The 21,424-nt window shown below is 49.0% G+C and overlaps 1 protein-coding gene across 2 annotated transcripts; it reads left to right on the top strand.

The window, feature by feature from the left end:
* The first annotated feature begins 4,305 nt into the window (after positions 1 to 4,305).
* LOC122386445 lies at positions 4,306 to 20,125 on the top strand. Of its 2 annotated transcripts, none has more exons than XR_006257382.1 (2): positions 4,306 to 4,713; positions 19,597 to 20,125. XR_006257382.1 is itself a non-coding variant. In XM_043375626.1 (2 exons), exons 1-2 carry the CDS (start codon positions 16,668 to 16,670, stop codon positions 19,618 to 19,620), a joined length of 549 nt encoding a protein of 182 aa, XP_043231561.1. In that variant the 5' UTR covers positions 15,775 to 16,667; the 3' UTR covers positions 19,621 to 20,125. The 2 variants fall into 2 exon arrangements, 1 of the variants encoding a protein (XP_043231561.1); XM_043375626.1 differs by lacking the exon at positions 4,306 to 4,713 and adding an exon at positions 15,775 to 17,192.
* Positions 20,126 to 21,424: the final 1,299 nt, after the last annotated feature.

The following is a 21,424-nucleotide window of genomic DNA, read 5'->3' as shown; positions in this document are numbered from 1 at the left end:
AAAAGAAAATTGAAATTTGACCATAACCTTGTACCGGTTTTTCTGACCTGGTGACCTGACCCAAGGTCACCCGGACCTGAAATTTTCAGGTGATATGTAAAAAGGCTGCCCCATAGGCTGTGCCAAATTTGGCGGCGCTGCGCGCCGCCGTTTTTACGCTATCTTCGAAAAACCTTAGGGGGTCGCATCGACCCCCTGCCAGGGCGAGGAATATGCTAGGTGTAAATCGCTTGATAACCAGACTTGTAAGCGATTCAACTCTGATTGAATCGATTCTTATGAATCGCTTGAAAATGCCGACTCACTGTGATTGAGTCGGTTGAATCACCGCTTGTCACCATATGAGTTGTGATTGAATCGGTCACACATGGCAACTACAAGTGATTGAGTCGGCAACTCATGTATTCAAGTTGATTGAATCAACAAAATGATTCAATCAGCATGTACTGAAAATTGAAGCTATGACCATATTTAGTGCTACATTATGTAGAAATATATGTGGCATTTGCATCATAGACACACACAATGCACTGCAACATTTTGAGGTATTTTGTCAGTATTATAAATGCGCACCGCTATCATAATTGAAAAAAAAAACATAAAAATTTTGTTTAACCCGCGCACCGACGGGGGGGGGCGGATATCCGCCCCCCTGAGGTTTTTCGCGAATAGCGGGAAAACCGCGGCGCGTAGCGCCGCGAAATTTGGTATGACTATTTCCTTATCAATTTTACACATGGTGTGCAAGTTTGAACCTCCTAACTTTCAAGGTCAGGTCACCAGGTCACTTTGAATGACCCAACCTCAAGTCACTTTTTTGCAACTTTGTCACCGTGCCAGAGCTACAGTAGATGTCGGAGGCCTTTGAAAGTCGCAGGATGTTATTAGGTCATTAGTAGCTACAATTTGTATATCTCGGAATTTTGATATCGGTGACCTAAGGTCAGGTCAATTTCGCGACCTCCCCATTATAAGTCAATGGGGGAAAAATCAACTCCCTGTTTTTACCACTAAAACGGGTCGGAATGGCCCCATATACCATACATGACTTCATATACGATCAACCTTCAGTACCTTGAGGTCTGTTTTGCTGTTGGGCAGCTGTGAGGTCATGTGACGTCATCAAAGGTCACCAAAGGTTTTTGGCCAATAACTCCGTACAGGAACAAGATACAGACGCGTGGATGGTCTCATTGTGTTCAGCTCGTCAAGACGCATCGAATGATTTACATGATGACCTCGAGGTCACGTGACCTGAGGTCAACCTTTGACCTTGACCTTTCGAGGTCAACATATATATCATTCGATGCGGATTGACGAGAGGATCACGATGATGCCCTTAGTTTGTTCCTATCTTGACTAATTCGAAAGTTATTTGAGAAAAACTCTCTCCATATTTAGCGCCGCCATTTTGACTTTTTCGACTCCTGTGACGTCATCTTTGACCTGACCTGAAAATGACCTTAGTAAAAATTGTAGATCTTGACCGTGCGTATCCGATGCCGTTTACCGCTTGTCGCTATCTTGCTTCGTTCTCGAGATCTCAGGGGGGGCGGTCATCCGCCCCCCCCCCGTCGGTACTAAGTTGGCGCAGACCCCCGTCGGTGCGCGGGTTAAAGTTTTTAATCAAACTGTAAACACAAAATTATACATATATGTCAATGCATGAAGATGAAAAAATGCATGTTTTTTCCATTGCCCTAAAATCAGTATAGTAATCAAGTTAACAATAGCAGTAAGCAGGCGCACATTGCTCAACACACATGTTTAAGATATCATGTTAATCTTTATATTTTCAATACCCTGTTTCATCAGGACATTTGTGAGCAGGCAAAGCATATTGATGAATACACAATGCATGTTCACATTATAATTTGGTAACCCTAGTTACTGATTTGATTTTGGGCTAAGGGTCACAAATTGCTTGATCTAACCCATGGTCTTCTAACTCACCTTACATTTCCCAGCAGAATTAGCGTTTACCTATCAACATAAATAATTGGAGTACCTTGGCTTACGGGCATTAACCCGCGCCCCGCTGGGGGGGGGGGGCAGAATCTGCCCCCCCTCCCGTTTTTCGCCAATAACTTCTAAACGCGTTACGCCAGCGACGTCAAACTTTCAGTACCTTATCACACATCAATTTGACACGTTCCCTGAAAATTTGAGCGAAATCCGTCGGAAATTTTTTGAGAAATTGACGTTTTAGTGACGTCATGTTCGCCATTTTCGCCTAAAAAACGGCAAAATTTCAAACGCCGCTAACTTCTTCATTTTTAAAGGAATCAGGACGTAACAAAAAAGGTTATACGTGATTCTACTTTGTCTATCAAATGGCTATCTCGGTTTTTTGAAAATTTTGGATTTTGGCCAAAATTTTTCCAAAAAACTGACTTTTTTGGGAAAATATTTCTAAAATCCAAAATTTTGAGTTTATCGAAAAAACCGGAATATATGTCAAAGAAGTGGTCTATGTGCACCTACATACCAATTTTTAGAAGAATCGGTTCAAAAATGTGGGAGTTATTCAAAATTTTATGACGTCACGACACACAAAAATTTTGAAAATGATTTTTTTGGAAGTTCTAGACCTCGTACGGAAATAAAAATAGCAACATTCGATTCGCCGTGAAAAACTGCATCGGATAGACACCTTTTTAGGCCTTAACAACCAACTTCAAAATTTGACCCCTCTTGACCTGACCTTGACCTGACCTCGACCTGAAATTCATCCAGAGGTGGTCCATATCACTTATTGAGTGTGCCTATTGAATTCCATGAGTAAAATGACCCATAAAACATGTGTCGCACATGCCCTTTTCTATATTTTGTTTTTGGTGACCTGACCTGACCTGACCTGACCTTGACCTTGACCTTTGAATGACATTGTGTGCAACGAATATTGTCTTGGTAGTCTAAGAACACGTTTTGGGCAATCAGTCTCCGTCCATTCTTCGGCAACTACGGTGCAAGGCCGATACTGTAGAAACTTGCATTTTGTACCCTTGACCTGACCTTGACCTGACCTCTGACCTACTTAAGCAAAAAAATTTGGGCTCTTAAGATCCGCCTTGTTGAGAGCTTTCGATTGCCGTTTTCCCCGTCTTTCTACGACCATCGGTTCGGAAGTTAGACAGGGGGGGCAGAATCTGCCCCCCCCCCCCCCCCCAGCAGGGCGCGTATGGCTGAATAGCCCAGCGGGGCGCGGGTTAATGGATCTGCCACATACTGCCGTGGCTCTCAATTACACAAAAGTACAGATACAATGGCGAAAAGTAGATACATACCCTACTAGGTATTAAAACCTCAACCACCTTCACTTCACCTCCACTATCACCCAAAAACTATTGTTTTCATAGCTGAACAAACAATCTTGATCCGTTTGATGTTCTTCGCCTTCTAATTTTGAGGACCGCTAACAGTTTTGCATTCGATGCTAAATTTGGATTTGAGATTTGCCAGACTGCTCGCAATATTTGCCACATGCAAACCACGCAGAATATGCTTTTATGTCGCAGCTGCGTCAATATACGCTGCAACTACCTAGTACTGGGTTCGATAATTTTTTCTTTAATAGATTGGACAGAATAAAAAACTGTTTTACACTTACACGCATACATAAATATGCTTAATTGAATCTAAAAATATAAACTATGCATTTTATATAGGTCTGCTGCTGAATAAAAGATGGCTGCCCACTTAGCGCATGCGTATAAAGGCCTAGCTACACTATGCGTTTTCTGCGTGTTTTTTTTTGCGAGTTTGCGTGTTTTGCGTATATTATATACAACTTAATAAAGCCTTTATGATAATAAAAAGTTTTTATTAAAGAATATAACAAAAACGTAATATCGTTTCTTTCTAGAACCATATTACGGAAATCATGCAAACTCGCAAAAGCAAAAAACGCACACAAAAAACGCATAGTGTAGCCAGGCCATTACAAAGCTCCGCCTCGTATGAAGTTTGGTGTCGTGGGGGGCTTGGAATTGTTTTTTGTCCTTGAAGATATGGATGGTTGAGGTAGTTTTATCATGAGAGCATTCAAATTTATATTACGTAACTATTGAATAGCTTCGTAAGTGTCCATAATCCGTAGTCTTGATACCTAGTAACGAAAACTTGTAGCGCGCCGAAAATGTCTAGTCCTGTGTAATACTTTACCGGCTTTACCACTGCTTCATAAAGTATCAATCAATATTTTTTGATATGGCTGATCACCAGCTATTTTAGTTTGGGTATCACAGTTGATTTGCAAATTTTGGTCCTTTTCGAAGATGCTGATAATAATATGTTGTAGTGCTTTTGTGAAACGGGTTTAGGCTAACTTTTCGTTAGCCTAAACCCGATTTTCAATTTATTTTAATTTACCCTAACTTTTTGGATAGCATAAATTAAAACTAGTGTATTTTGATAGGAACAGCCCAGATCCGAGTTTATACTAACTTTGGAGCACGTTAGCCTAAACCAGATTTACCCTAACCCGGCCAATTAAACGATTCTGTTAGTTCATATTTTATCCACCAGAGTTTGCTTCATACTCAAAGGCCTTCCTCGTCCAGTAAAAGATCTGGCAGCGATGTGCCACGTCGATTTGGAAGCACGACTGAGCTACAATTTCGGCGCAGCTGTTTGCACGCCGGAATATCTTTGAGCGTTATTGTTGTTGCACGTGCAGTTTCAAGGATGGTGGTCGTTGTGTGTCTACAACAGGTAAGCTAAATATTGTTCTCCCTAATATATGATAGATCAGGTTGAGTAAACAGCCAGAAGAACTCCACCCACCCATATTGTTGTCAGTTGTCTCCTTGTTTTGTTTTGTTTTTCCACCTACCTTCTTGCAAAAACTGCCTGTAGCTAGCTTGTGCCTGCCATGACATGACTAGAGTCCATACCGGTATCCCTTTTTGCTTTATCTTGACGGCTATATAGTTGTGTGAAGATGGCGGATACTAGGCTCATGTGTTGTTAATGGTTACATCACTTTTCATTTTGAAATGAAGGAGCAGGGCATTCTTAGTTCTTACAATTGTAAAACTAACCATACTTTGTTGGAAGCTATTCTGTTAGGTTGTGCATCAGTTGGGTAAAGGACGAGGCTCAAATCCAAATATTGATCGACCAATGAAAGGTTGGAGTGGGCAGGGCCATGACCATGTAACGAAAAAATGGATGTGATTTTGTGCATTCTAGCTTTCAAATGAAAAAATAAGACATTAGCAAGTTGTAATTCACACAAGGCCTGTACTCACTCAGCGCACAATTAGCTGGCGGTCCTAATGAAGTAAGTTGTGACTCAAGGCCAACCGACGTTTGACGGCAATTGCTGATCGACAGAAACGTGCCAGAAAAAGTGAGTAATTGAGAGATGGTAAATAGTTATTATTTGTAGTAATTTGTTTACAATATTGTTAATTATAGCAAAACTAATTATTATTCAATAGTTACTATTTTGTATTTATTGTTTTAAAAATAAATTTCTAAACTTTTTTCATAGTGCCGATCCATTTATGGAATGACCAGCTGATTGTCTGCCAAAGTGGACGCCCAGAACCTGCAAAAAACATCGTCATTTTCGGGTGAATGTGCGTACTTTCGTCAAGTATTACTCGTTAACTATCATTCCTTTGGTAATGGAAGCTTTTTCTCTTCAGTGGGTGTACTCAATACCGCAGGTATTGTCCCGTTACACTGAATGCACCCCATCATAGCGGGGACTGCATTTATGCCCATATATGGTTATAGGTACAAGATCCATTTATTGATCGATCAATGTTTTTATTTCTGCCTCATAGTTTCCCCAATTGGCATGCTTCTTGTAAAACACTGATTGGCAGTGCTGCTAGCAGGTGGCAAAGAAAAATGATGAAGCTAACCACACACAAAAAAATACAGCCAAAATAATGACTGTTTTTTATGCAAAGCATGCTAAAAGACAATCAGGAAATTGATTTTTTTATAGAGGCAATCTGGTGTCAGAATCAAACTATTGATTCCACAAACATTAGTTTGTGTTTTATTTTTGATAGTTTGGCTATTAACAAAATTGCATAGGCGTAGGAACAGGAGGGGCCAGGTGGGCAAGTGCCCACCTACTTTTTGAGGTGGGGGGCCGGGGGCTTCAGGGCCTCCTGTAAGGGATTTTCGCTGGAGGGGGGGGGGGGCAGAGGCTCAAGGAGCCAAACCTAGGGTTCCCTCAAATCCTGTTTTCTCATCGGATTTAGGCCACTTATTTTTAGTCATAGCCCTGACACGATTATCTTTTCTTAACTAAGAAAAATAAAAATAGTAGCCTATCTTATCCATGCTTTGATATTTATTTGTAACCCTTTCACATTGCCCGACCAGGTGGTTACAAAAATGAAATACAAAGGAAATACGAACCTCCCAATTTTAATGCTATCTTGCTCAAAATTTTGCGCTGAACCTGAATCCCCTGTCAGCATTTGGGGCCTGGGGGTAGGTCTGGTCAGGTAAGCTCAGGTCAACCAGTGTCCAGTAGCTAGCCTAGGTGTCATGCCAGGCAGTGTGGCGAAATTCATTTTACGTTAGGGGAGGATGTAGGAAAAAAGGCCTAAAAGGATGTCGTTATTTTAATAAAACTTGACTTCGACCCTTTTTATGTCACCAGAAAATGATGTAGAAATATTAAATGCTGATAAAACTTTGGGCATTCTGATATTCGGGATGTTCAATTGAAGTTTAAGTTGGGTCATATATTTGAACATTTGGGGTATTCGAATGGTTGTCTTGGCATGTTGTAAGAGTTTGCGAGGTTTGTGTTTCTCTTGCTCCTAGATGTTTGGGTTCGAGGTTGTTATTATGAGTCGTGACTGCTGTGTGGATGTTTTTATTTGTATTTTTAGGATGTCATAATACTTTTCATTATGGGCGGATTTCCCCGCATCATTACAATTTTGGACACACTGTGCCAGGTAGCCAAAGTAGGTGTCAATCACCACTGAAAGCCACTTCGTAACATGGGAAGCTTCGTAACATATTTTTTGGCACCAAAACCTCTCTTGAAAATGGATCCTAAATTCGACATCTGCAAAAAGGACACTAATACATGTTGAAACTTGAAAAGGTGAAGCAAGGTCATCTAAGCTCAGTAACCTTGACCACCTGACCCTAATGCGACCCTGACACCTACCATAAGGCATGGTATTACAATCATTCCACAAGTTTGCGCGTTTTTTTTTTAAAGACACAAATAGTCTGAAAACGCGTCGATAATGTGCGCTAACACGCAGAATCGCGATTCTGCCATGCCATGGTCTCTAGAAACACGCCATAGGTCAAGGGTCATGGGGTTCGGGGTCATATAATTGTCATGATGTGTGTAATTTTGATTAGCTCGTGAATGCGAAAAGTTTCGCCGCGATCGGCCACCTTTTACGAGTTTTTTTTTTTAACTGAGGGTCATGGGTGGGTCTATCCGACCTCCCAATAAGCGCGACGTTCAATTTCTCTCAAACACTCAGGGTATATTTTAGCAAACTGACTGCGTCCCATTTGGGGACGCAGCCCCCTGCCTTTGGGACGTAGCCCTCGCGAAATTTGAACCACTGCGTCCCACACTGAAATGACAGGGTGTCAGCGGAAAAGTGCTAGCAAAAATAAGTAACATGCCTCGGTCTTTTACTGTGTAACAGATGTTGCTTTTCGATTGCTTTGTGCCCTGATTTACTATGTACCTAAGCACAAACATACCCTCTCCATTCCTTGTGCCTTGCTCTATCCTGAAGTCGTACACCTTGTTATATCCTCCCCTACTATACCCCTAGGGTATGTGCCCTGCCCAGTGTCCTGTCCTTACGTCTTGTACCTTGCCCTGCCCTTCCTTCAGGCCCTGTGCCCCGCCCTGTCCTGCCCTCAAATCCGATACCTTATGTACTCTGCCTTGAAGTTGTATGCGCTGTCTTCCCATCTTTACGCCCGTGCCCTGTCCTACCCTAGTTTGAGGCCCTGTGCCCTTCTCTGCCCTCAAGCCTCGTACACTTGTCCTGCCATCAGACCCCGTGCCCTGCCTTGCCCTCAGGTGCTGTGCCCTGTCCTGCCATCAGGTCTTGTGCCTTCCCATGCCCTCATGCCCCGGCCCAGCGTCCTTCCTCAAGCCTGATGCCTTGCCCTGCCTCAGGCCCCATGTGCATGCCCTGCCCTCAGACCCTGTCGTATTCTGCCATTAAGCCTTGTGCATTGTCTTGCCCTCAGACACCGCCCTCGCACTAAGCTGCTGTGCTCTGCCCTGTCATCAGGCCTTGTGCTGTCCCATGCCATAAGCCCTGTGTCCTACTCTGCCCTCAAGCCTTGCACACTGCATTTCCCTAAGGTCTCGTGTCCCACTGCTCTCAGGCGCTGTGCCCTGCCCTGCTATCAGGCCTTGTGGTGTCCCCCGTCCTCAGGTCCCGTGCCGTTTCCCGTCCTCATGCCCTTACCTGTCCTCACAACCTGTGCTTTGTTCTGCCCTCATGCCCTGAGCCTTGTCTTGCCCTCAGGCCCTATACCCTGTCTTGTCATACATTCAGGCCTTGTGCCCTACCTGTGTCCTTATATCTTGCTCTGCCCTTAGGTACTGTTTCTTGCCCTGCTCTAAGATCCTGTGTGTGTGTGTTGCCCTGCCATCAGGTGTGGTGTTCATCAGGTGTTCTAAGGCCCTGAATCTTGCACTACTTTCCAGCCCTGTGTAATGACAGCCTCAGACCCGCGCCTTGCCTTGCCCCCGGACCCTGCAACCTACCCAGTCCTCACGTGCCTAATGTGTCTTATCTTAGCCTCATGGCCAGTGCCTGCCCTGTCCTTAAGGCTCAGACTCTGTCCTGCCCTTCCCCGAGGTCCTGTTTAGAGATGTCAAGGTCGAGCCCGCAGGCCCGGCGCGGCCACCGGGCCTAATACCATTACCAAAACGGATTTGCAATGGTCTTTTGATGTTACAAAATATGTGATAGAATGACTAATAGTAGATTGGCAATTCATAGGCGGCGTCAGAGCACCGAAGTTGGGAGGTGAAATCGACTTCCTTTTCTGCTTTCCTGGAACCGCCTATGATCCATCTCTTGTGATCACTTGTGAGCCTCTAATACCCGAAAATAATGTTGATCCACCCACAGAATGAATACCTACAGTTATAGTGCACCAGCATAGTGATCACCCAAATGACTCACTTCGTGAATAGGACCTCCCAATGGACCTTACGATGCCCTGGAACCGCCCCTGATCAGGGTATCAACTTGAAAATTTCAAATGATGTGCCTAGTTTAGTTCTAAGAAAAGTCACAAAATTTCAGCATCCTATCTTTAGCCGTTTCGAAGATATTCTCGAAAACCCTGAGGGATGGATGAAAACAACAACTCCCCTGCCACTAAAAGTGTTAACTGCCTGATCCCCCCCCCGCCCCAGTGACGCGATTTTAGCTCCACTGGGGGCCAGCGGCATCACTTGCAGGGGCCACGGCCCCCAAGTTAACATGCTAGAGGGGGCCCTGGGGGCCAACCATATGTTTTGCCGCCCCCCCCCCCATACACTTTTTACTCGGGACCCTCTCGTCTCGAGTTGAGAGGACGTTGTAACCTTCCAGAATAAACAAACTCAGTAAAAATAAGTTCCACGTATCTCCACGCACGGACTCCAAGGGACCCTTGTTGATCCAAGGAGGCCCTCTATCCATACTCGTCAGCGGAGGCCCCTGAGACTGATGGCCTGAGAGGCGCTAGTGAATCTGAGGAGGCCGGAGGCCCCAATATCCAAACTGGTCTGGGAAGGCCCCTGACACTGGCGGTCTGAGAGGCCCGTCTATCCACACTAGTCAGAGGATGTCCCTGAGACTGGTGGTCTGGGAGGCCTCTCAATTTACATTAGCTAGAATAGGCCCCTGACACTGGCGGTCTGGGAGGCCCTTTACCCTCACTAGTCAGAGAAGGTCCCTCTATCCTCAATAGTCAGAAGAGGCCTCTGAGACTGATGGTCAGAGAGGTCCTAGTGAATCTGGGGAGGCCCCTCTCTACATTGTTCTAGGGAGGCCCCCGAGACTGATGGTCTGAGGGGCCCTTTTATTTATACTGACCACAGGAGCCCCCTAAGATTTTTGGTCTCAGAGGCTCTCCTGTTTATACTCACCAGAGGAGGCCCCTGGGATTGATAGTCCAACAGGCCCTTCTATTTATACTAGCCAGAGGAGGCACCTGAGACTGGTGGTTGGAGAGGTCCTACTATTCGTAATAGGTAGAGGAGGCCCCTGAAATTCAGGGTATCAGAGCCCTTCCTATGCATACTAGCCAAGAGAAGACCCTGAAATTAATTATCTGAGAGGCTGATCTATTCATACTAGTCAGAGAAAGCCCCTGGGATTAACCCTCGCGGCCTCGCCCGCACATGCCATTTTCCCATCCTAGAACGCACATGGGGGGGGGGGGGTTTGCCACCCCCCGCGCCATTTCGTTCCTGTTGGAGATAGAGCTTTGCGGTAAAGACTAAAAAGATTCTTTGGGAAAAGACGAATCCAATGATGCCCAGTTTTACCTTCTCAGGTCAGGCATTGACCTTCCAGGTCAGGTCAAACTAAAAAATGTTACTGTTTTGGGTCACCGTTGGATATCGAGTGCGCTGCTCATCATATACCGATGACGATGCCGTATTGTGGTGCCAAGCCAGCTAGAACCTCTATGTCACACTATCCGACCAGGTTTTTGCTGGTGAGGTCATCTCAGGTCAAGTTAGGTTAAGGTCAATGATATGTGTTTGCATGTCTGTGTGTGTCTGTGTGTATACTGATGTGTGCACCGATTGTTTATGTGTCCATATTACATGAGATCACGAAATGAGAAACTTTTACTAAAAATACAGTCAAAGAAACTTCACAAAAAGTAAATTCCGCTTGCCTAAAACGCAATGTTTCCAGATGACCTAGGTTGACCTTGACCCTAACCTTGACATCTGTATATCGTCGAACAACATGTTCACTGATAGGGGGAGGTATGACTGGGAAAAAAGGCCGAAATCAATGTGTCAAAAGCTCACAAGACCCATGGCCAACGCAAGATATTGGGTATTTGTCATTTGGGTCATGACATGACCTGATGAACAAGGTCATATCTCCGAAACCCAAAATCACAGAGACTTGACATTTTCAGTGGACATCGAGAAAGGATAGAGGAGCAGCTATACGAAAAATCAGGCATCTAGCTCTAAAAATGTTGAGTGCAGAGCAGAAAAAACTACCTGGGGTGGCAACCACCCCCCCCCCCCCATGTGCGGACGAGGGTTAATGATCTGAGAGGCCCTTCTATCTGTACTTGCCAAAGGAGGCCCCTGAGACTGATGGTGGCCAGAAGAGGCCTTCGAGACTGATGGTCTGAGAGGACCTTCTATTCAAACTATGCAGAGGAGGTCCCTGAGAATAAAAGTCCTAAGAGCCCTGCGGCGGCACTGGCCGTTAACCCGCGCACCGACGGGGGTCTGCGCCAACTTCGCACCGACGGGGGGGGCGGATGACCGCCCCCCCCCCTGAGATCTCGAGAACGAAGCAAGATAGCGACAAGCGGTAAACGGCATCGGATACGCACGGCCAAGATCTACAATTTTTACTAAGGTCATTTTCAGGTCAGGTCAAAGATGACGTCACAGGGGTCGAAAAAGTCAAAATGGCGGCGCTAGATATGGAGAGAGTTTTTCTCGAATAACTTTCGAATTAGTCAAGATAGGAACAAACTAAGGGCATCATCGTGATCCTCTCGTCAATCCGCATCGAATGATATATATGTTGACCTCGAAAGGTCAAGGTCACAGGTTGACCTCAGGTCACGTGACCTCGAGGTCATCATGTATATCATTCGATGCGTCTTGACGAGCTAAACACAATGAGACCATCCACGCGTCTGTATCTTGTTCCTGTACGGAGTTATTGGCCAAAAACCTTTGGTGACCTTTGATGACGTCACATGACCTCACAGCTGCCCAACAGCAAAACAGACCTCAAGGTAGTGAAGGTTGATCGTATATGAAGTCATGCATGGTATATGGGGCCATTCCGACCCGTTTTAGTGGTAAAAACAGGGAGTTGATTTTTCCCCCATTGACTTATAATGGGGAGGTCGCGAAATTGACCTGACCTTAGGTCACCGATATCAAAATTCCGAGATATACAAATTGTAGCTACTAATGACCTAATAATATCCTGCGACTTTCAAAGGCCTCCGACATCTACTGTAGCTCTGGCACGGTGACAAAGTTGCAAAAAAGTGACTTGAGGTTGGGTCATTCAAAGTGACCTGGTGACCTGACCTTAAAAGGTAGGAGGTTCAAACTTGCACACCATGTGTAAAATTGATGAGGTTATAGTCATACCAAATTTCGCGGCGCTACGCGCCGCGGTTTTCCCGCTATTCGCGAAAAACCTCAAGGGGGGGCGGATATCCGCCCCCCCCGTCGGTGCGAGGGTTAAAAAAAAAAAAATCTGGCCATATTTCGGCTCGGCAGGGCCCCACAGAGCTCGTGAGAGCACCTCGAGGGCTGCTAAGTAGACACGCTTATCTCCATAAGGGTGCCACACCAGCTTCTGAAGGCTCCTTGTAGGCACCTAAGGGCCCCTTCCGGCCTCTAACGGCTCCACCCGCCTGTAATGGCTCCACACCAGTGTTTATGAGCGCCACACACCGGCGCCTTTGAAGGTCATACCTACCAGTGTCTCTTAAAGGAAATAGTTCACTTTTCACATGTTTTTTTTTTTTTTACTGGAATAGCAGTTGCGTACTTTGTAGCTTGAGCTGAGACTAGCACAAAGATGATTGGCTCTTTGTGGCTTTTACGGCTCAACAATCACCCTAGACGAAGATATTCCATTTCTCATTCCAAAAAGAGTGCCTTTCAGAGGAATGCGCGCTTTGCAGAGGAATGCAGTCACCTCATCGTCAGCCAATCAGCATGGGTAGGTTTGAACTACACAATATGATTGGTCAACGCGTTGTAAGGTTCCGCGATAAACATAATTTTATATAGAATATAGTTCTTCCTAGATTAAAATATGGAAAATAATCCTTCATACAAAAAGGTTTTATTTTATTTTCTGATAATTATGATCATGAAAATCATTAATCTGTAGTAAAATACAAATTTCAGGAAAATGAACAATTTCCTTCAAGGCCCTATATCGGTGGCTCTGAGGGCCCACACCGGCGCCTCTGGGGCCCACACACGTGTGCATCTCAACTCTCAAGGCTCTATAGGTGCATCTGAAGGACCCACACCGACACCTCTGAGGGCCCCACACCAGTATCTCTGAGCTCTAAATGCCCCACACCGGTGACGAGGAGACGACACACCGGCGCCAGAGAACACTAACGGCTCCACAAGGCCACTGAAGGCACCACACAAGCTCTCACTGAGCTCTAATATCCCATACCGGCCTCTGAGGGATACCGGCCTCTGAGGGTCTGAGAGGCCCGTCTATCCACAGTCCACACTAGTCAGAGGAGGTATAGTATCTGAGACTTCGGACTATTATTCTCAGGGGCCTCCCATGCCTACTTTGAATAGAAGGGCCTCTCAGACCATCAGTCTCAAAGGCCATTTCTGGCCACCGTCAGTCTCAGGGGCCTCCTTTGGCAACTATAGATAGAAGGGCCTCTTAGATCATCAATCCCAGGGGCTTTCTCTGGCTGGTATGAATAGAAGGGCCTCGCAGATTATTAATTTCAGCGTCGTCTCTTGGTTAGTATGAATAGGAGGGGCTCTCAGACCCTTAAGTTCATGGGCCTCCTCTGCCTTTTATGAATAGTAGGTCCTCTCAAACCACCAGTCTCAATTGCCTCCTCTGGCCAGTGTGAATAGAAGGGTCTCTCAGACCATCAGTCTCATTGGCCTTCTTCCGGCCAATATAAATATAAGGGCCTGTTAGACCATCAATCCCAGGGGCGCCTTAGGTTAGTATAAATAGAAGAGTCTCTCAGACCATTTATCTCAGGGGGCTCCTGTGCAGCTGTGGCTAGTATAAATAAAAGGGTCTCTCTGACCATCAGTCTCAGAGGCCTCTTCTGACTATTGAGGATAGAGGGACCTCTTCTGACTAGTGAGGGTAGGGGGATCCCAGACCACCAATGTCAGGGGCCAATTCTGACTAGTGTGGATGGAGGGGCCTCCCAGACCACCAGTCTCAGGGACCTCCTCTGACTAGTGTGGATAGACGCCAGACGGGCCTCTCAGACCGCCAGTGTCAGGGGCCTCCCCAGACTAGTGTCGATATTGGGGCCTCCTCAGATCCACTAGCGCCTCTCAGGGCATCAGTTCCAGGGGCCTCCGCTGACGAGTATGGATAGAGGGCCTCCTTGGATCAACAAGGGTCCCTTGGACTCTGTGCGTGGGGATTCGTGGAACTTATTTTTACCGAGTTTGTTTATTCTGGAGGGTGACCACGTCCTAGACGAGAGGGCCTCGAGTAAAAAGTGTGTGTGTGTGGGGGGGGGGGGGGCAAAACACATGGTTGGCCCCCAGGGCTTCCTCTGAGATGCTATTGGGGGGGGGGGCGTGGCCCCCGCAGTGATGCCGCTGGCCCCCCAGTGAAGCTGAAAAGAAAAATAGGTCCTCTCGGCATCACTTATCATTCTGCTAGGGACTTCATGGTGGTGCGCCGCCCCGCATGAAAACTGCGCGGCTTGAATCAGGCATCAGCACACGTTCAGAAACTGAGCCCACCTGTGCAGCCTGGTTGAGTGGCTCTAACCAATCGCTAGCCAGGATGTTGCGCCGGTAATACTTATCACTGATAGTGGTTTTCTGTGGCGTCATGAACAGCTTGAATATTACACAGCAGCTGAACATGCTTCAGGTCTAGATTTTGGCCGGATGTTTGACGCCGGGCGACGCCGTTCGAGCTGCTGGCAGCCCACACATGGTCAATTTGACGGCTCAACGGATATCGCAGCTCGAACGGCTTCACATCCGACCAGGCCACCTCATTCATCTCTTCCTTCGACCAGTGGACACGCCCTGGCCTAAGTCCAAAGGTGGTGGACTGGTTGTTTTGTCGTCAATTTCATTGTCTTTTTCAGTTTGAAGGGCAGCAAAACCAAGCTAAAGGGCGGGTAATGGTGAATCATGATGTGGGACCTCTTACTATCTGCCTTGGTAAGAATTTGAGTCTGTTTGCGTTTCCCTGTCGCTATCTTGACAACTCTTCTCACCACTTGGCAAAGGGCGCCTTTTGCGATCGAGGCCGGACTGAGTCTGCCACCAAGTCCCAGTCTGTTACGCCTCAGGCAGATGTGCTACTGGCTGCTGCTGATGTCCAGCTGCTGACAGACCAGCTCCTGGCTCATGCCACCATGCCACCAACACTTAGCCTTACTACGAAACTAGAGACTGTACTCCCTTCTCTCCACTTCCTTGAACGAGAACTATCAAATGAAACCGTTGGCGACTCGACTCTTACTCAGAGCAAGAGTCGTTTCGCAAGGTCAGGTCACTGGTGAGTTGAGAGCAGATACCAGAGATATGTCTCATGGAGCTGAGCTGGCGGCCGCCGCGCCGGTGCACGCGTACTTGCGCTCGTGACATCCGTGCTGGGGGCACTCGTATGTGAACCGTGGTGGCGTTGCCTCTGTGACCCGGGGGCTACCTGGCCGGCTCGAATACGCGGCGATGGCGGGCAGGGCGCCCGAGTTCGATGCGGTCGTTGAGTGCTTCGGTGCTTATACGCGGCGGTTAAATCAGTACTTTGTGGCGCAAGATATCGGGGGTGATCAAGAAGCAAAGAAGCAGGCCGTGCTGCTTTGTGCGATCGGCGCAAAAACGTTCGGTCTGCTGGAAGATCTTATCGCTCCAGCCACTGTAAGTGAGAAAACATACGATCAGCTGGTCAGCGTTTTGCAAAGTCCGCATCCGGATAAATCTGAGCCGGATAAATCTGAAATAGTGGCCAGATTCCGGTTTCATTCGTGCTTCAGGAATGACGGTGAGACAGTTGCTAATTTTCTAGCGCGGCTTCGTAAGCTGGCTAAAGACTGTTCGTTCGCACCTAATGTCCTTAATGAAATGCTGCGTGACCGTTTGGTCTGTGGCATACGGAACGAGTTGCTGCAACCTTGCTTCTCGGTGAGTCGGGGCTGACGCTCCAGTCGGCGGAGCAGCTGGCCCTGGCACACGAGTCGGCGGCAGCGAGTGCGGCTGAGCTCAGCGGCGGTGCTGAGCAGCGAGCAGATGGAGCCTTCGTTCATCGGCTGACTGGTGCCCGGGGTCCGCTGCGGCTGCGTAGCAGTTCTAGGGGTGCCGGTGCTGCCCGCGCTCCTGCCGGCTACAGGGACGGCGGTGGCGGCGCAGCGGACCCCAGAGCTGGTGGTCGGCTGCGCTCTCAGCATGACAGGACGACGCCCGGGCCAGCACGGCGGCGAGCTGTTTCAGGTGCCTGAGGTATCATCAGCCGGACACGTGCCCGTTCATCGATAAGGTGTGCTACAGCTGTGGCCTCAGGGGTCACGTCCGAGCTGCCTGCAGGAAGAACCAGCAGCACCTCCGCCATGTCTCGGCTGATGGCGACGCGTTACAAGGGTCGGACGCGCAGGAGGGTAGCAGAGAGGACGGCACTACGCAACCGAGGAGTTCTAGTCCCGGGACCGGTGAGGAGGTGTACAGCATTTTCACCGTCCGGACCGGCCTCGGTGTCAGGCGACCGCCGCTGATGGTGCCGGTAGCGCTCGACGGTCAGAAGGTCGAGATGGAGCTGGACACCGGGGCGACTCTGTCGGTCTGCTCTGACGCCGGGTTTCGGCAGCTGTGGCCCTGTGGAGGGCCGAAGCTGGAACCGTGTTCGGTGAAGCTGAAGACCTACAGCGGTGAGCAGCTGCCAGTCATGGGGCAGGCTGCAGTGAACGTTCAGTACGGCGGACAGGCTCAGCGACTACCTCTCATCGTAGTCGAAGGTGGCGGGCCCTGGCTGTTCGGCAGGAACTGGCTGGGACACATCAGGCTCGACTGGCCCTCCATCTGTCGAGTGACTGCGGAGACCCGTGTGCAGCCCATCCTGGACGAGTTCGCTGACGTCTTCAAGGAGGAGCTGGGCTGCTATCGAGGCGGGGAAGTCGGCATCGACGTAGACCCGGACGTCCAGCCTCGTTTCTTCAAGCCTCGCACCGTACCGCTGGCCTTCAGGGAAGCTGCGGACGCCGAGCTGGAAGACCAGATCCGTGGCGGACTCTGGGAACAGGTACGGCACAGCAAATGGGTGGCTCCCTTGGTGGTTGTCCCCAAGGCTGGGGGTCAGTCAATACGGGTGTGTGGGGACTACCGCTTGACCGTCAACAGGGCTGCTAAGGCAGAGCAGTATCCCTTGCCGCGTGTGGAGGAACTGTACTCAAAACTGTCGGGATGTACCATATTTTCAAAGATCGACTTGAAAAACGCGTATAATCAGCTTCCGCTAGATGAAAAGGCCCGCGAGTATCTCACGGTAGACACCCCAAGGGGTCTTCTTCGACCCCTTCGGTTGACCTTCGCCTATTCGAGTGCAGTGTCGCTGTTCCAACTTCCAGCGGACGCTGGAAACTGTCCTGGCTGGTATCTCTGGCGTTCGGTTCTTCTTGGACGACATTGTAGTCGCGGGTGTCGATGCCGCTGCGCATGACGAGGCCCTCCGGCAGGTTCTTAGACGGCTGGAGGAAGCGGGTTTTAGGGTCAACAAGGCCAAGTGTAGCTTCGGCGTCAGCAGCGTGACCTATCTGGGGCTTAAGATAAGCAGCCGTGGTGTGGAGACCACCGACGAAAAAACGGCCACGATTGCCCGTGCCCCGGAACCGCGGGATGCTAAGGAACTGCGTAAGTGGCTAGTAATCAACTACTATGGGAAATTCCTTGAGAACCTGGCGAGTGTCTTGGCTCCGCTCTATCGTCTTCTAAAGGCAGATCAGCCCTGGCAGTGGGCTGAGGCAGAGAAGTCTGCTTTTCGGAAAGCCAAAGAGATGCTAGTTAGCCCTCCTGTACTAGCCCATTTTGATCCCGCCCTTCCGGTGGTTCTCGCCTGTGACGCGGGACCGGTCGGCATTGGCTGTGTGTTGAGTCAGCGGACGTCACAGGGCGAGCGACCTGTGGCCTACCATTCGCGCACGTTGAATGACACCGAAACTAGATACTCACAGACTGATAAAGAGGCATTAGCTGTAGTGACCGGCGTTAAGAAATTTCACTATTACCCAGCGGGGCGAACTTTCACTATACAGTCAGATTATAAGCCTCTCATGGGCCTCATAGGAGAGCAGAAACCTTTGCCCGTGATGGCGTCACCTAGGATGATCCGCTGGGCGCTGATGCTTGGGGCCTACTGAGTACCGGCAAGGATCTAAGCAAGGCCACTGTGACGCGCTTAGCAGGCTGCCTTCGTGCGAGGAGGCTTGTTCGAGCGTTCCAATTCCGGCTGAGACTGTCCATTTACTTGAGTTCATCGACTCATCCCCATTCCCCAGTGAATGTGTCCCAGATACAGCGGTAGACCGCTCTGGATCCCGTGTTGTCAGCGGTACATCGATATGTCAGAGATGGCTGGCCGGATGTCAATAGTGTTTCCCTCAGCCCTGATTTTCAGCCGTACAGGTCCCGTATAGGTGAACTGAGTGTGCAGGATGGCTGTGTTTTGTGGGGGTCACGAGTGGTCGTCCCGCCGCAGGGACGGGGTGCCATGTTAAAGTTATTACATGAAGGTCATGCTGGCGAGTGTAGAACCAAAATGTTGGCTAAAATGTATGTTTGGTGGCCAAAAATCGATGACGACATTCGTGATATCGTGAAGTGTTGTGTGAAGTGTCAGGAACTGAAGGGCAGGGCCCCTGACGCTCCACTGCATCCTTGGCAGTGGCCGACTCGACCTGGCAGCGAGTCCATGTAGACTATTGCTCGGCTAACGGATAGATGTTTCTGGTGATAGTCGACGCCCACTCCAAATGGATGGACGTCTACCCAACTCGTTCCTCCGACTCACTGATCACGATTGAAAAATTACGAGCGTCGTTTGCGTGCTGGGGAGTGCCAACAGTGCTAGTGACAGACTACGCCCAGTGTTTTGTATCACAGCAATTCAAAACGTTTTGCAGTGTAAATGGGATCAGGCACTTAACGACACCCAGCCTATCACCCAAATCAAACGGCTTAGCCGAAAGAAGCGTGCAAAGCTTCAAAAACGGGCTGTACAAACAGATCTCGGGGTCCATTGAGACCAAGGTCTCTCGATTTCTGTTTAGGTACCGCACAACACCGCATACTACGACCTCATGTACGCCCGCCGAATTATTTCTGGGTCGTGTGCCACGCACTCATTTAGGTGGTGTGCTACCAGATAGGCAGGAGCGTATACGGAGACAGAAGGAGGCTCAAAAGACGTACCGTGATCGAAATGCCCGTGAACGATGTCTGAACCCGGGTGACCCTGTGTATGTGCCTGCTGTCGATAGATTGCAGGGATTGGAGCGTTGTCGGTGGGCGCCCGGTCGTGTAGTGTTCGTAGAGGGAGTTAAGGTCACTGTGGAGCTAAATGACGGAAGGGTGATTGTGCGGCACGCCGACCAGGTTCGTGAGCGATATTCAGCTGTTCCGCATGTCGCTAACGATCCTCTCCGTTCCAGAGTGACACCGATACCTGCTCCTGACCCGGTCACGGAGAGCGCCGCTGCATCTGCACGGCATGCTCCCGTTCCCGGACAACTGGCCTCCACTCCCGACCGGCTGCCGGCTCCTGATCGAGCGCCTGCTCCTGGCCGGCCGCCTGTCCCGGCGCCACCAGGGCTGACCGGAGCGGTGCCCGCGCCGGGTGTGACCACCGTCCCGTCGTCCGCACCCTCTCCCAGCGCGCCGCGGTACCGGCTGAGAGACCGGTCCACCCTGCGGCCCCCAGACCGATACGTGGCGAGCTATGAGTAGGCGTTTTGTTTCAGTTGTTATTTGTTCTGTGAGGTGCGTATTTATTTGCTTGTCCATGCTGTGCAAGTATTCGGGGTGGAGGAGTGTCATGGAGCTGAGCTGGCGGCCGCCGCGCCGGTGCACGCGTACTTGCGCTCGTGACATGCGCTCATGACACTCGTATGTGAACCGTGGTGGCGTTGCCTCTGTGACCCGGGGGCTACCTGGCCGGCTCGAATACAGTTTGGACCGAGACTCCGTCTGTGATAATATGCATTCATCCAATTTTCCAGCTTCCACATTAAACAAGAAACTGTGCGAGCAGATATGGCGAAAAAATAGATGTCCGGATAATTTCGTTACACCCTGTATGTTCTAGTGCAAACTAATGCTATGATGCTAGGGGAGTGGCTGCAGGCTGGCGTAGCGCGTGCGGCCTTACGGTGGTTGGGTGAACGTGCCACCTTCAGCTGTGGGGTGGGTGGGGTGGGGGAGGTCCTCCTTGACCCCGTGCCGGCCCCGCCACCTGTGCTGCGCCATCTTTGGGCTGGCGACGGTGTGGAAGCGCGTACCTTCCGTCAGTTTTCCAGGCATCTGAAGTCTGAACTCGGCGCTGGCCCTGTCGTCGATGTCTGCGCGTGAGCCGTGACGGGTGCCACAGCCTGCTGGCACCGGCGGGTACATGCCGTGTACATGTGGTGCGGACTGCGGGACCGACTTGAACCACTCGAAGCCAACGGAGACCAGCCACCCTCATTCGCTCAGATTTATGTGAACGACCCACGAGCCGAAATACTGATGCCGAGGACCACGCACGCATTGTGGCATCACATAGAGAACACCTATTACATCCGGGAACGACTCCGATCGGCCATTTTCGGGAAATTTACCGTCCGCGGTGAATATTCCTGGGAATATGCTCTGAACGTATCAACCGAATTTGATGTTAGTGCCGGACCCGTGGACTCGGAACTGCGTCACTAATGCCTGTTCATAAATGTAGCGCGGCGTGAGCCATCCATGGACTGCGTGTTTCTTTTTTCCAACCAAAGGTAAGCACTACACTGAAAACAAATCGACACAGTGAGGGCATGTTCTGTACTGGTAACACATCAGTCATGTGTTAATCGCACCCAAAACACAATAAGGCTGAGTATTTTCACGCTTGTCGGGACCTTCGACACGTTTGATAACACATAAAACAGAATAATGACACAATTGTATCGTGCCAAGCACGCTGGACGAATGTAATGCACCAGTGTATCGAAATCATGTGTTGTCGGATATGGTAGACGTGTACCCTTGCACAAATACACCGTGCCATCCACCAGTGAGCGACCTCTGAACCTTAACTTCAAATGGGGATAAGAGAGGGCGTTTTTCGAGCACTGACTTTTATGCTGGGTTTTTGTAAAAATTTGCCAAAGTGTTTTGAGAAAGGTCAAAATGCACAATACAGCCGAAGGAGTCGATACATGATAAATTGTCTAGAGCAATATGCGCTGATTACATCAAGTGCAAGCTGAAGCATAGCTAATTAACGTCTGCTTGGAG

The sequence above is a fragment of the Amphibalanus amphitrite genome, unplaced genomic scaffold (assembly GCF_019059575.1).
Source record: "Amphibalanus amphitrite isolate SeventyFive unplaced genomic scaffold, NRLGWU_Aamphi_draft 000251F_arrow, whole genome shotgun sequence".
NCBI classification, from domain to species: Eukaryota; Metazoa; Arthropoda; class Thecostraca; order Balanomorpha; family Balanidae; genus Amphibalanus; species Amphibalanus amphitrite.
The sequence above is the reverse complement of the archived record's forward strand: the minus strand, read 5'-3'. Positions and strand labels throughout refer to the sequence as shown.

Bases quoted from the DNA above. Each gene is read 5' to 3' on its own strand.
- LOC122386445 (XM_043375626.1), top strand. From the start codon at position 16,668: ATGGTGCCGGTAGCGCTCGACGGTCAGAAGGTCGAGATGGAGCTGGAC. The intron at 17,193-19,596 runs GTACGGCACAGC...TCTCCGTTCCAG, and splicing joins GTGGCGGACTCTGGGAACAG to AGTGACACCGATACCTGCTC.